This window comes from Photinus pyralis, unplaced genomic scaffold (genome assembly GCF_008802855.1).
Source record: "Photinus pyralis isolate 1611_PpyrPB1 unplaced genomic scaffold, Ppyr1.3 Ppyr1.4_LG8, whole genome shotgun sequence".
Taxonomy (NCBI): Eukaryota; Metazoa; Arthropoda; class Insecta; order Coleoptera; family Lampyridae; genus Photinus; species Photinus pyralis.
The window spans coordinates 22,939,231-22,954,253 of record NW_022170819.1 but is presented as its reverse complement, the minus strand read 5'-3'; the positions used below and the strand labels follow the sequence as shown (position 1 = coordinate 22,954,253).

Genomic DNA, 15,023 nt, shown 5'->3' with positions numbered 1-15,023 from the left:
CCGCATCGCGGTGTTTTTTAGTTTCCGCTGGAGAGAAGGGGTTATGCGCGTTCTTCGGTTGGTAGTACTTATTGAAGTCAACGAACGTCATGTCATGGTTAACTGTCATCTGCTGTAAAATCAATTAAACCGTTGGTTGAGGGTATTTAGTGCGATTATTCGGAAACAGACGTACACTAAGTTTTCGTAAATATATAAACAAGAACTTATAACGCAATCAAATTATTTTTCAGAATTGGAACTCAAGAAAAAGTAAAATTTATTGTTAAAACGTCTTAAAATGTGACCAGTGATATTCTGCAACTATTCGCATATGCAGTTTAAGAAAGCACATATTAACACACACAAAGCTTCCAAGGATTTTAAATGTAACGAGTGTATTTACGCAACTCAAGATATTCAGTGCAAACGATGCAATGCCGTGACCAGTAGTAGCACTCATTGCAAAGGCAAAATATGTAACGGGCGATCAAAAATGAGTTGCTGTTGAGTCGCCTTTGGAAGTTCAAGTTAAGTACGATTTCCCATGTAAACAAAAATTCCAAAGGTGACTCGACAGCAACTCATTTTTGATCGCATTGTATTAACCAAAGATGTGGAAGTTTTAAATGTGACCAGTGCATTATTAAAAGTAGGTAGTTACAAAATTATGTTACCAACCAAACATATGATTGTGTTACCAACTCATGATTAAAAAAAAACTAATTTACAAAACTATTAATTTTGACCTTTTTTTACGCAATTCGTTACAAAAAATATTGTACCTAACTCTTTCGGAAAGAATTTTCCCGCATTCGCACTAAATGCAGCACTCCCTACGGTCGTGCTGCAAACAAAGTGCTCATGCGGGAAAATTAACTTACCGAACTTGTTAGGTAAATAACTATTTCATATTCTTTATAATAGGCTTTACTGGAGTTGGATTTTACACCTACCAACGTTTGTTTAGATTTTACAACAATCGATTTAATGGACGGTGTATTATCTTTTTCAACGGAAATAGTTTAATTCACAAAGACGATGATTTTTATAAGCAATCGTCAAGTGACATTTCCATGGCAATCGTGAAATTACGAACACCCAGCCCACTTAATTAGACATGTATTCGAGTATAACGTCAATATGACTTCATTGTATTTCCTATTTTTAAATTATACTGCAGGTATAATAAAAAATACTATAAGATACACGTGTATAATTGGTCTTTAAAGCACTTGCAACGTTAAAGGCACTCCGCTTTGCGTCGTGCCCTTAAACTCGTTGCGCGTGCTTTAAAGACTTGATTATACACTTGTATCTTAATATACTATTGTGTACACGCACACTTCCTAAAAATAAGGGTGCAATGAGTTGTCGCTCTTCAAAACATATTTGAATATATCGTCTTGTACATTTGCGGAAAATATCGAATTGTTTGATGTACTTTTCGGCGTGAAGAAACAATGCTAGTGATTTAAATACTGTAACCAGTTGATCGCGAATATCATTTTTTCGCGGGCATTTCCCGAACTAGGGACCAGTTCTCCGTCCTAGGGGTGGATAGTAAATAAATAACATATATTGAAAAATGTCATGTTGCCTTTTGCCATGTTAAATTATATTTCCTTTTATCATTAATTGCAGTTGTTTACCATTCAATTCGTGCAAGACTTTTTTATTTATTTAACCACAGATCTCATCAAGTTATGGGCCCAGTATTGTGTGATTTTATTTTTGTTGACCCAAATGAAATATCGGTTCCGGTTCTGTTTATATTTTATAACGATTCCGGTCTGGTTTCGGTTCTAAAACAAATATCGGTTCAGTTCTGCGCATTTTTTTCCATCCATAACGGTTCTTTTCGGTTCTCTAGTCTTTTAGAAAGTATGGCATTAAAAAAATTCATTATATATAACAACTTGATTTGTTTACTAATAGGTGTGAAAAGGAAGTAAAAAGTCATGAATAGCAAAACGGAACGTATCGTCAGTGTAGCTAATTTACAACAAGGGGAATAAATGAGGAAGTGGGAAGTATGTACCTATTTAAACTTAACTGATTAATAAACAAACAGAAAAAATACATAAAAGCTTATGTAAATTCTGCACAGCTCTTGTGCAGATAAAGCGAATTTTTTAAACCGAAATAGCTTAGTAAATGACTCGGTTAGAAGGTAGTAGCATGCTATCTATGTTTACTTTCTTGGTAGATGATCAAAGGGGAGGAGGCTCTTTACACATAAACATTGAAAAACCGCCTGGCATACATTCAAAATGCTCTGACACTTCATTTTGACATCACCAATAGATATTTGTTGTCCTGACTTTCCACTTGCTTTTTATGAGTATCCTCTGTCGACACTTCCTTGTCAAAGTATTTACTGCGTCTTCACCAATAGATATGTCTCGAGCAGTCGATTCATTTTGCCTTTGAGAGTACTTTGTTCCGACAACCCGTTTTCGAGATATTCGCTCTTAAAATTCTGACAACACCAATGGATATATTTCTTCCAGACGTCCCAATCGCTCTTTGTGAGTACCCTCTTCCCACAATCTGTTCTGGAGATACAAGGGAATATATCTTATCACGATAAGGGGTCGAGGAGGAGGACTATGGTTGGTAAAAATTAATTCCTTTCGCTGAGACCTTTCATTAGAGTACCATGAAGGATAAAACCAGTTCCACTCTCCACCCCGCCCTTTCAACCCCCTCTTTTGGTAAGGGGTCAGAAAGAAGGGCGGTAGTAGGTAGAAAACGGTTCCTTTCTTTGAGACTTTTAATTAGAATACCATGAAAGATAAAATTAATGTCTACTCTCCTAAACGTGTGTTTACACCCCCCCACCCGTCACAATTTTCAAAAGTTTTACTTGGCACCACTAGTGAATGGCATGCGTATGCAAAATCTTACACCAATTTGTTGTCGTATGTAAAAGTTATGCGCGTTTTAGTTCAAAAACAGTATCTCAGGAAATATTTTATGCCCCCCTTCCCTTAAGACACCGACATTTATTGACCGTCTGGCACACCTACAAGGTATAGGCTACCTACTGCATGTAAATTCTAGGACTCTAGGGCCATTCCCCTAGAAGTAGTTCAAAACGGCAGTAGTGAGTCCGGATGGACGGACCGGGACAAGAGCACATTTTTTTTAATTCTTAAAAAATGCGCTAAAAATTATGTATGGAGTATTGTTTTTGTTTTTATTTTATAAAACCTCGCCCCTCCTTTTATTATTTACATTTATAGTAGTGGCCAAATTACCGCCACCGGCACCTGTACTGCCTCCAATTTCAACACACACAACATTTATAATCCACCGGTGGCAATCATGGTAGTAATATTTTATCAAGACGTGTTGGAAGATTTTCGGTTGCTCTTTTTCCTTCCTTCTAATCACTCAAGACCCTAGAGCTACTCTCGTAGTAATGAGGGGGCAACTCTTGTTTGTATTGGAATTTCCCTTAGCACTCATCTGGTAACCTCCTACCACCCTCACGGTAACCTTTCGAAAAAGGTGATCAAGTCCTCCTATGAATTTTTTTTTGTTCTCCAACGTAACTCTTTTTGCGGTTTCGATTTCAATTTTCCTTTCACCAACGATTAAACTACTCCGCGCAGATATACGGTTGATTAATTTAAACTTCTTCCCATACGACACGAATGCTAATGTGACTTCAAGCGATTATTTCCTGCCGCTCTCCACGAACGAAATCGTCTTTACCGTGGCTTGACGCGTATTACCCCGCGGCTATCCCTAAACGACCTAATTCCCACCACCCTAAATCCCTAAAACTACGCCCATCGAACATTCGAATCTGTTCTTCCATCATAAAATTCATTATTTCCAACCGGTCAAATAGCCAGAAACCCAGAATTGAATGATTTCTTACGGAGCCAAAACGAAATGCTGTGCGACACCCTGCGAATTGTATTGTAATTCTAGTTAATTTTATTTTATACCGCGACTATCTGGCGCTTCTAACTTTCACACGTATTTAACTAACTAGAACTGTAATCGGAAACCCTTCCCCTAAATAAAAATCGAAAGCGTTCAGAAGATTCGAATTAATAAGCTGCGATTGCGGGTTCCCGTTACAGACGTAAGCGTAGAGCTTGATGGAGAAGGGGTTAATCTTTGGCCTCGGAAGTATCTTTCCAACTTGAGTGGTAGATAGTAGTGCAGGTTGCTCAATCGAAGTTTAGGGGGATGTTTTAATTCTTGGAAACCACATTCATCGATAACTTTTCGAACTTTTTGAACATTTCAATTTGCGTGTAGCAATTGCAGCTTAAAAGTTTCTTTATCAACATTGCCGTTAAGTGCTCTTTTTATGAACTCAATCAACAGAATACCCCTCAGAATCCCAAAAAACTGTTGTCAGGAATTTTCTTGGTGAACACTAGGTTTTCGATTCTTTTTGGTGGTGGTGATGTTTTATGCGCCCACAAGTAGAACATTTTTCTGGGGACACCATGTTCATCTCCAAATTTCAATTTTTAAAGCCGTTGCCTCTGAGATGAGCACTTTCCTTTCAATAACTGAAACCTTCATTCTTCAATCTGTCGAGACCATCTATTCAATTCTCCCAATTGTTTCCTGCTTTACTGCCTCAAAGGGCCTACACGAACGACACAATTACAAAAATCTTTCAGTTTGTGCACCACTTACTCAGTAGGTACTAACTGCAAATGCTGACGCTGTTTGACAGTCGACCTACTCGAATACCGCTTTTGAAAATAAGTGCCCTGACGAGTCAACAATTAATAAACAAGCGTGCGAGTAAATTACAATGTTCTATTGTCGTCTGTGCTGTTTGATCAACACTAGATTTGTTTTGGTTAGACTTAATTGAAGTAGTATTGGACAACATTGTAATTTTAAAACTCGGACGTTTGTTTAAGAACCCACTAAATTTTGAGTCTCTTGTAATGTGGGCAAGCCTAGTGTTTATTTGTGAGACAAAAATTAAAAAGTTTGAGAAAACATATACAATTAATTTTCTTCTGTAAATCTAGTTTTTCTGGCCCTTTGAAGTCTTTTTCAGTGACGGATGGGGGAGTGACGGTCTCATCTATTTTTTTTTGTTAGTCCTGAAGTTCTTTGTGACATTTTAGCAATTTTTTTTATCTATGTGTGGATCATGTTGGGCTACTTGGTGAGTTACACAGCAGTATCAACCTCCTTTTTATCCAAAATAAATTTATTTATGTGTTATTTATATACAGGATAATACCAATGATAAATCCCCTACAATCTAAACCTATATATCTGTGCTAGAGCTAATAAGGAAACTATCTATACTACGTACTATAAATTAATTAATTCCGTAACCGTAACTATTGATCAATGAAGTTTGCATCACATGTCACGGTGTAAGGTAATTTCTATTCAATTAACCTTCATTAACTGAATTGAAGACTTAATAATTTTCGCAATCACAATTTCCGAATAAATTTCAGGGCCCATCAAATATGGATATGAATAGTGCTAGACGTGTAATAAAGGTTGCGACAAGGCGCTTCTATAGTGACTATTTAATTCATCTAGCTAACGTAGGTGAGCGAGTAACTGGGCCGAGTACTCTTGTAATGTGCAATGCGTATTCCAAAGGTGCGAAACGTATTGTACTCAATTCTGTGCCCTTCGCAAGATCATAAATGCAGAATATGAAGTTCTCAGTACCTAAAAAAATGAAGTATAAAAATCTAATGTGAAGTTTGCATTAGATACCCAAGTGAAAGTGAACAGTTGAATGAACGCAAATTTTCCCGCTGTCAATTTGACAGGTCTCTGGCTACGAATCATGGTCAGAATTAAAGCCTTTTGAAACCTGAGATCAGTTCCGACGAAGTCAGTTTCGTAAGCAGCTTCGGCGACGAGCTGACTTTGTAATATGACTTGTTCTCCCCAAAACGATAACGTGCCGATTTGCACCAGAAAGCTCACAATTTCGCCCAACGTTCTGACAATCTGCAGATAATTGGTTAACTGAAAATTTGCGTTGATTTCGGTATACTGTTAGGGGTAGCTATACCACAGAGCCTCTGTAAATTTCAAAGCAGAGCAACCCGATCGTTCCCAAGTAAACCAAAAGGAGAAGCGTGCTGAAGGCCTCCTCCATCTCTCTGGCTATATCAATCACCGCCAGATGGTACTTCAAGAATTTGACATGCGATCTTTGTAAATACTTCCAGGGGATCAAAGCAGTGGCCTTAGATATTTCCAAATTGGGATTTCCCTGTAAGCAATTGATTTTCATGCAAACCCCGAAGAGATTTACCTTGTAATCGACGATGTAGGTGTCCTTAACGAGACGTCTCACGTAGTTTTGCAAGATTTTGAACTGATAACTGATGTGGGCCAGCACGGAAGCGATCAGTAGGTCGGTCGCCGTGAAAAGTATCGTGCAACAGCTCATCGCGAAGTTTTGATAGAGTAAAGTAATTTCGTAGTAGGGACTCTTGGTCGTGTCCAAAATCGTTATCGGGCCATACGCTAGCACCCAACGTTGAGGGTCACTGTTAGCAATTCGCCTATACAGTGTGAATAGAATTGTGCACGACACTGTAGTAAAGGCCATACCCCAATAAACTGCAATCTAAAAAATGTTGAGATTAGCATGATTAGCGGTATGGAGAATACCTATTTTGAAATCGTAATTACCTTACAACCAGTTTTTTCACCTTATGCTAAACTTAACTGGCAGATAATTTCATATCCACAATCGCCTTCGTCTATCAAATTTAACAAGAGATCTTTAAAATTGCTTGCAGAATTTATCACCAAAGGATTTTTTAGAGGGTATTAGTTGATTGCAAAGGTTTTATTTTAGTAAATATGCACAAATTATTTTTGATCGATGGCCACTCTAATTTTTGGCAATTTAACCAGTTGTGGAGTATGCTCGAAGTAGTTTTGGAATGGAGTTAAGCACTTCTTCTCTAAATTTGGAGGATATAAATGAGATTTATTGATATGTAAGTGTGATCGCCATTTTGGATTTCAACTCTGTTCAGTGTACGAGTGTAGTTTCACGTTCAACTTGACAACCACGATTTCACTCAAGGTTGATACCGGTTTCTTATCAATCCACTTGGCAATTGGGCAGCTTTGTGAGCCGCGAAGCCGGACTCGATATTTTATTGTTAGAAAGTGGAAATGAATATTTGCATATTATTGTATTATCGAATTAGCGTGCTCACGTTTAAATAAATTGTTGGCACGATAGCGTTGTGATCCAAAGTACAGAATGTTCCATTTATCCGTTTATCTTTGGAGCGGTTCGATTAAAAAAACAAGTCTGTTAATAAAAACTGTGTACCTCTCTTGTATGTACGGGGTGTTCATAGATTTTTACATTAAACGGTAACCGGTAAAAAAATTAAAGACAATTAGTTCGTGTTTCTGCTAGCTGTTAAATCCTAAGCTGTAAGAGTAAAAATGTTTGTCATTTCTCTATAGCGGAATATTGGTCAATTAATCCAATAAATAAACAAAAGTTCAAGTTCGGGGAATCTGTAGCTCAGTTTTTTCCGGATTCAAATTATCATACATCTTTCGAGATTCACTTTCAACGAGTAGTTAATATAAAAGTTCCGCACAAACGTTCTAGTCCATTGAAAAGTTACATTTGGGGTTGCGTTTATCAGGGGACGCAATTATGTTTTTCAAATATCAAGGGGGGTTAGTTTAAAGTTAAATCCGAGTTTGTGGGGTTGCAGCCCTTGTCCCGCGGCCGCCATCTTGAAAAAAGTGGTGCAAATGGTTTTTATGGTTTATCTGACAAACTATTGGTCTCACAAAAAATGTATTCAGACATTTTTGAATAAAAATAAAATTTTCTACATCTTTGGTTCAGTAACTTTTAGTCGTAGCATCAAAAATAACAAAGTTATAAACGAAAATTGATGAACATTTTGTAAACAATTTTCAATTGGTCCTTATAACTTTTTTCTGGTCATTTTACAAAAAATTACTTCAGATCATTTTTATAGAGGGGTTTTCAAGGAATAATTTTTATAACAAACTTTTTCAATTTTATTAATTCATTAAGATTTTATAGCGCTCCAGTATTAAACTATACATAAATATTAATGATTTAACGTAACTTCCTAATGTTCTAAAATCTAAATGACATGACATTATTACTTCCTTGGTCTTTTGATGGACTAGGCTGCAGATCATGATTTTGTTGATTTTCAATATCGGCCGCGGAACAAGGGCTGCAACCCCACAAACTTGTATTTAACTTTAGACTAACCTCTCCTTGATATCTAAAAAATAAAGTTGCGTCCTCTGACAAACGCACGCTAAGCCCAAACAAATGTAACATTTCAATCGACTATTCGACCATCCAATTTGCTGACTGACGGTTGCCCTTCAAAAGGAGAAAAAGTAACTGTCAATAGGAGAAAATTTTGACTCATCGATAAATGTAAGTTATTTTGAAATTATTGCATTGTGTAACATTAGGAATCGATTGTTTTGAGGATTTTGTGTAAAATTTATTCTGGAAGACAATGGAGTATTCCTGAAGAGGTCGACCCACGGGAATTTATTCGGTAAACCAATTTGCATGTTTTTCTATGAATGATAAGCGAACCCAAACAATAGATTTTGGTGATTTTTTATTATTAATTGTGAAGCCGAATTTTAAGTTCATTGATACCATTCTTTTGCGTGGGTTAAAATTTTATGTAGCATCCAGAGGGTGTTGAATTAATTACAAATAGTAAAATAAATCTGGATAATTAATTAGATTTGGACGTGATCACGAGACTAAAAATTGTAACTTATATTCCTTGATTCAGCAATTCGAAAAAACTGAAAAATTCGCAGAAAGAAAAAAAAGGCGAAGAATCCAAAAGATCCAAAGAATCAAACGAATCTGAACCGTCCAAAAAATTTGAAGCAACCGAAGAATGCGTAGAATCATATGAATTTTAGGATCTCGTAGAATTTGAATAGGCATAACAATTTTAAAAAAATTCAAAGACTGAAAAATTCAACAAACTAAGAAGTATCAATAAATATCTAATATATTTGAAAACATGAAGAATTCAAAGAAACAAAAGAATACGAATCTAATATGTCGAATGAATTTGAAGAAAGTGAAGAACCCGCAGAATTTTAAGAATCTGAATGGTTTGGAGCTACGATAAGGCATCTGAAGAACCAAGGAAGGAAAAATGCGAAAAAATGGAAAAATTCAATTCCGGCTAAAAGAAGAATGACTCGTGATCAGAGGGTTTCAAGCATGGAAGACGGACAAAGGAATTGAAAATGAAATACCGCAATGGTGTAAGAAACAAATGAATTTGAAGACCGCAATATTAGAAATTGGAAGAACGCCAAAAACCCAAAGAATCTCATAAACCTGAAAATTGGAGGAGCTTGGTGAATATTATGAATTATACAGTACTGCTGAAGTCCAAATATGCGAAAACCCAAGCACACAAACTGAGAAACAATGAAAAATGCAAATAGGTTATAGAATCTGAGGAGGAAGGCTGTAAAGAACCATAACAATTTGAGAAATTTAAAAATTTGGAAAAATAGAACGGTAAGTAACAGAAGAATACCAACAATCTATAAAGTCGAAAGAATTCCATGAATCTTGAGAATCTGGTGAATCTTAGCATAAAAAATATGAACAATCCAAAAGATGGGAAAAAGCATCCAAAAATTAGAAAAGTCTCGAAAATTTTAATTATGCGAAGAATTAAATCCAAGAACAAGGTTTGAAACAATGAGTAGAAATGGAAAAGCACAATTCCTGCTAATACTTCGCATAAAAGAATGACACATGATCAGCGGGTTGAAGGCAACACAAAGGACCGAGGAATAGAAAATAAATCACCGTATTGGTGTAATAAAAATGTAAAGAATCTAAATGAAACGAAAGAATCCCAGGATGGAAGGATTTTTAAGAATTCGATGGATGCGAAAATCGAGGAGGGTCGAAAAAATCCCAAGAATTTAACTAGTAGCGTAGAACTCCAAGATCGTAATTAGAAAAAGTGGAATTATTCGAAGAATTCGTGGTACTGTTATCAGCAAATTATTTTTTTTTGAATTTCTGTTACGTGGACTTGTGCAGTCATTCTGTGACGGTAAAATATGAAGAATCTACCTGTACGTTTGTAATAAAGGTGCACTGGTCAATAATCTTCTGCTCAGCGTCACCTCCCCTTGAAGCGTCTGGCAAAAAGGGCGCCTTATGCAGCTTGGCCAATATCTTACCGAGCTTCAAGCGATTGTAATAGGTCACACCAATTTTCGCCAAAACTGAAAAAAATACCCTCGCAAATGACTCGAAATGCATTTTTCTGCTTACCCATGAAGTAACAAAATTCGTAAACCAAATAGTCAATGTACACCTCAATGCCATGCACGTACATTTCCCTCACCCCCCAAATGGGATTAATTAAAATAGTTACGATCAGTAGTACCTTTGAATAAAGCTCGTATGCTTTACTTTCGTTTCCGGTAAAAGACACCCCGAAAATTCTCATTATCGTTGTCTCTTTCCAAAAGTAGTTGAGAGCCATTTTCATAACTACAATCTAAAGCCCTTGAAGATGTTATATATGAAGTGAAGTGAAATAAATTATAAAAATGCGCAATTACCGGGGGGTGCCACAATGCAGGACCGTAACGTTTCGACAAGATTATCCTGTCGTCGATAAACCGATGACACTTCGATCGCGAAACTGTGGAAATCTGCCATAATTTCGTGGAAAACGTCCACGTGTCCTGTGACGAACTTGCGACAATTTTCTTAAGCGCGTATGCATTCTGCTTATTGCGCCCCTTGTAGTGTGGGGTACCCTGCTGTTTTGTAATTATTGGTTCGTTGAGAAAAACCGCAGTTCTAGCAAGTGCAAATAAAACATTCAGCGCCATTCTATCAAATAAGAGATGGGGCACTGTAAATTATGAATGAAGGTATTATACGAAGTGCATAATTACAAGAAATGGAACTGGGAACACAATTTTACTGTAGAAATTCAAACATCTGTTGAACCACCTATTTCTACTGAAGGTCCGGAGAAAAGTTTTATTTTTAGGCACACTAAACTTTATTATCTTTCTCTTAAAATTAATAGTTTATATAAATTAATAAATTAAAGTTTAGCAAATTTGTATTCTTAAGTTTTAACTGGTCCTACAAAGACCATTTTCCTTTATATGTTGTGATATTAAATTTCTCGCTTTGTGTGCCTGGTCGGTTCGGCACAAAGGACCAATTTGAAGTTCCAAGAATTGCAGTGTTTCGAATGTTTAAAATAGGCATACCGGAAAACCTATTCAAAGACTCATCTCTGTAACTCTTATGGTTGCTGAGAAAACAATTAAAGAAGAAATCCTAATTTCACCACTTCTTTGGGGGTGGCTAACAAACGAAACACGTTGGACCCTCACTCAATTTTTTTTGCATGCGGTCATGTAACACCCTGTATAGAAAATGGTACTACCGTAAAAATCAGAAAATTATAAGGGAACGGGGTAAGTGTAAAAGTAATCATCAAAAACACGCTGGGGTTTTTACTCTGCCCCTTGAACCATTCAGTATTTATTTATTTATTTATTATCGCTCTCTTGTTCTGGGCCCTCAACAGGCTTGCGCCCAATTACGCATAATGCTTTTTAGAGGTGCCTCTGCAGAAGGTCTTAAGTTGTTCTATACTACTCCGGTATTTACCTTACGAATTAGCAAAACTGCAGGAAAACCTAATTCGGAGTAACCGGCATAATGCTCGAAACTGGTCTAAGGTAATTTTCAAAAAAAAAACGACATTAAAGCGAATAGTAATAAACGAAGTCTTACGGTAAAATAATAATAACATACAACTCAATGATTTACTACGCAGTTGGTGATAAATGTAATACACACAACGAAGCTGTTATTACTTTTTTTGTATTACAATCTTTGCAATATATGTAATAATAACAATAATAATATTATTAACGATACTGTTGATAGGTCAGATTTACTGCTCATTGTTGTTATGGTCGTTATGGTTTTTGCTTTGATTATGTAAAGCGAAGAGGTAAATACTGCCTTTGCTATTACCGTCCAGGAGAGCTCAAACTTACCAGTGATCCACGAGACAAATGGCCCAAATCTCTGATCCGCTCTCAAACATGGGACGAATACCACCAACACCTACACTTAGTGATAGAACGCCTGCAAAAACACCAACTTTTCCTGTTCGGGGTCTGCCACAGATGAAAAATTCACCTCAACCCAGGTTCAAACACCCGACCTCCGGATTTATACCCCAACGCTCTACCATTGAGCCATAAAACCGGAATTCAGTAATTCATCGTTCCTTCTAATCCAATAGGCGATCGTACCGGCGTGGTCTAGAATGGGATATGGGCCGTGATGTTGTCTCTTGCCCTTCCATCACGAGATCGTCTGCGTCGAACTGGGCGTGGTAGGTCCATAGTTTTCGTAGCGCGAAGTATCCGCGTTGGCTACGGTTCTCTTCTCTTATTCGTCGTCTTCTTCCATTCTGGCTGAAGCCCTGGCCTCGGAAGCTCGTATCCCAGGAGAGCGTGGCTGGGCGGTGTTTATGTGGCGGCGCGCGTTCCTTTGTGCTCATAGGGTGCATAAGATGGTCTGTAGAATGACGTACCGCGTTTTTGGATCCTTTTTGGTCAATAGTGGGACGGGCCAGACGGGTGTCGCAATCCCGGGGGGTTGAAAGCGACTCATTATCAAGTGTGGTAGCACCTCATAGGATTCTATAGAAGGTCCGTGCAGAACGCAGATCGAGGGAAGAACATTAAGTATGATATTTGTCTGGACGATAACGCAATCCCTGTGGTAGGGGTTGAAAGCGATTCTGGATCAAGTATGGTAACACCTCGTAGGATTCTATAGTCGGTCCGTGCAGAACGTAGATCGAGGGGAGAACAAACAAGTTTAATATTTGTCTGGTAGGTATCGCAATCACTGTGGTAGGGGTTGAAAGCAACTCTGGATCAAGTGTGGTAACACCTCATAGGATTCTATAGCCGGTGCGTGCAAAACGCAGATCGAGGGAAGAACAATTAAGTATACTATTTGTCTGCGAGTTCTATTTTATAAATCCTCGCAACTACATAGAAACAGAAAAATTTATTGGTTATAGACTCTTGGTACGCGATTTAGTAGAATAGAAATAGTGTGAAGTAGCTATAGAATTGATTCCGTTTAAGGTGGTATTTGTACATGTAGCACAAAAGAGAGATTGTTAAACGCTCTAACCAGATCAAGGGTTCAGACCGACATATCTCTGATATACACCCGTGTACCATCCAAAATAAACCTATCAGTGTTGAGTTGAATATCTGAATATCAGGCTCACAGAAATGTAGACAATTAAAGGTGTTCCTGACGCTACACTCTTCCAGAAGAGCTGCATATAGTTTTTATTTCAAAGTCACATCTTATATTTGAGTGCAAAAAAAATGCATATATTAATAGTACAGAGTTCTACAAGATTACACATTTTTAATAGCTATTTCATTTATCCAGGTGAGCCAATTTGTAACGGGAAATTGGGTCAAGTAACCGTGTGATGTGCAATTCGTGTCCTGTAGATTATTCCAAAACTGCAGCACATAGTCTTCTTCAATTTTGCGCACTTCGCAAGATCATAAATGCAGAATATGAAGTTTTCACTACCTGAAATTGAAACAGGTAAGTATAACAATCTAATTTGTAGTGTGAATCACCCAAGTGAAGGTGAACAGTTGAATGAACGCAAATTTTCCCGCTGTCAGTTTGACAGGTCTCTGGCTCCGAATCATGGTCAGAATTAAAGCCTTCTGGAACCTGAGATCAGTTCCGACGAAGTCAGTTTCGTAAGCAGCTTTGGCGACGAGCTGACTTTGGAATATGACTTGTTCTCCCCAAAACGATAACGTGCCGATTTGCACCAGAAAGCTCACAATTTCGCCCATCGTTCTGACCATCTGTAGATAATTGGTTAACTGAAAATTTGCGTTGATTTCGGTATACTGTTGGAGGTAGCCATACCACAGAGCCTCTGTAAATTTCAAAGCAGAGCAACCCGATCGTTCCCAAGTAAACCAAAAGGAGAAGCGTGCTGAAGGCCTCCTCCATCTCTCTGGCTATATCAATCACCGCCAGGTGGTACTTCAAGAATTTGACATGCGATCTTTGTAAATACTTCCAGGGGATCAAAGGAGTCGCCTTAGACATTTCCACATTGGGATTTCCCTGCAAGAATTTGACTTACGTGCAAAATTCCGAAGAGACTTACCTTGTAATCGACGATGTAGGTATCCTTGACGAGGCGTGTCATGTAGTTTTGCAGAATTTTGAACTGGTAGCTGATGTGCGCCAGTACGGAAGCGATCAGTAGATCGGTAGCCGTGAAAAGTATGGTACAGCAACTCATCGCGAAGTTTTGGTAGAACAACGTAATTTCGTAGTAGGGACTTTTGGTCGTGTCCAAAATCGTTAACGGCCCATAGGCTAACACCCAACGTTGAGGGTCACTGTTAGCGATTCGTCTATACAGTGTGAATAGAATTGTGCACGACACTGTAGTAAAGGCCATACCCCAATACACTGAAATCTAAAAAAAAACTTAAATCAGTATAACGAGTATCATGGGGCAGTCCGTTTATTGAGATTGTACCAAAATGTGGGGTGAGAAAAAGTGGACGTACCATGTAACGGGTGGTCGTTTTAGCCGTTTTTTTAAAAAAAGTGATTTTTTGAATTTTTGTTTGTACGTACCGCTTGATAGAGAACAAGAACAAAATTACGTCTGGAAATAAAAGGGGATAGCAACACGTGTATAACTTGAGATAAGTACACGCAGACGAGGTTGAACTTTAAAAGAATAAGCACGTACTCCTTGAGTGTGCAGAAGGTGGTTATTCCGCGTATTGGCAAAAATTTGGTGGCTAAATTTCAAAGGCCGCCAGGCAAACGAGCTAATTTTCCGAGCAGTTACATACTATATCTCAGTTGTGGTAAATGGTTGTTGGAGAAAATTTAAGCAAGTTGCAGAGAA

General features: G+C 37.7%; 2 protein-coding genes across 3 annotated transcripts; both read right to left on the bottom strand.

Moving 5' to 3' along the window:
- Positions 1-5,504: 5,504 nt before the first annotated feature.
- Positions 5,505-6,416, bottom strand: LOC116178510 (odorant receptor 4-like). 2 transcript variants are annotated; one of them, XM_031498023.1, is made up of 4 exons: positions 6,263-6,416; positions 6,017-6,220; positions 5,713-5,970; positions 5,505-5,664 (listed from the first exon to the last, which is right to left on the bottom strand). In XM_031498023.1, the coding sequence occupies exons 1-4, from the start codon at positions 6,398-6,400 to the stop codon at positions 5,611-5,613; spliced, it is 654 nt and encodes a 217-aa protein (XP_031353883.1). In that variant the 5' UTR covers positions 6,401-6,416; the 3' UTR covers positions 5,505-5,610. The 2 variants fall into 2 exon arrangements, with proteins under 2 accessions (XP_031353883.1, XP_031353882.1); XM_031498022.1 differs by having other exon boundaries at positions 5,662-5,970; positions 6,017-6,416.
- A 7,012-nt stretch (positions 6,417-13,428) lies between these two features.
- LOC116178509 (odorant receptor 4-like) lies at positions 13,429-14,594 on the bottom strand. Its single transcript, XM_031498021.1, has 4 exons — positions 14,262-14,594; positions 14,015-14,218; positions 13,711-13,968; positions 13,429-13,660 (listed from the first exon to the last, which is right to left on the bottom strand). The coding sequence occupies exons 1-4, from the start codon at positions 14,559-14,561 to the stop codon at positions 13,607-13,609; spliced, it is 816 nt and encodes a 271-aa protein (XP_031353881.1). The 5' UTR covers positions 14,562-14,594; the 3' UTR covers positions 13,429-13,606.
- Between the last annotated feature and the right edge of the window lie 429 nt (positions 14,595-15,023).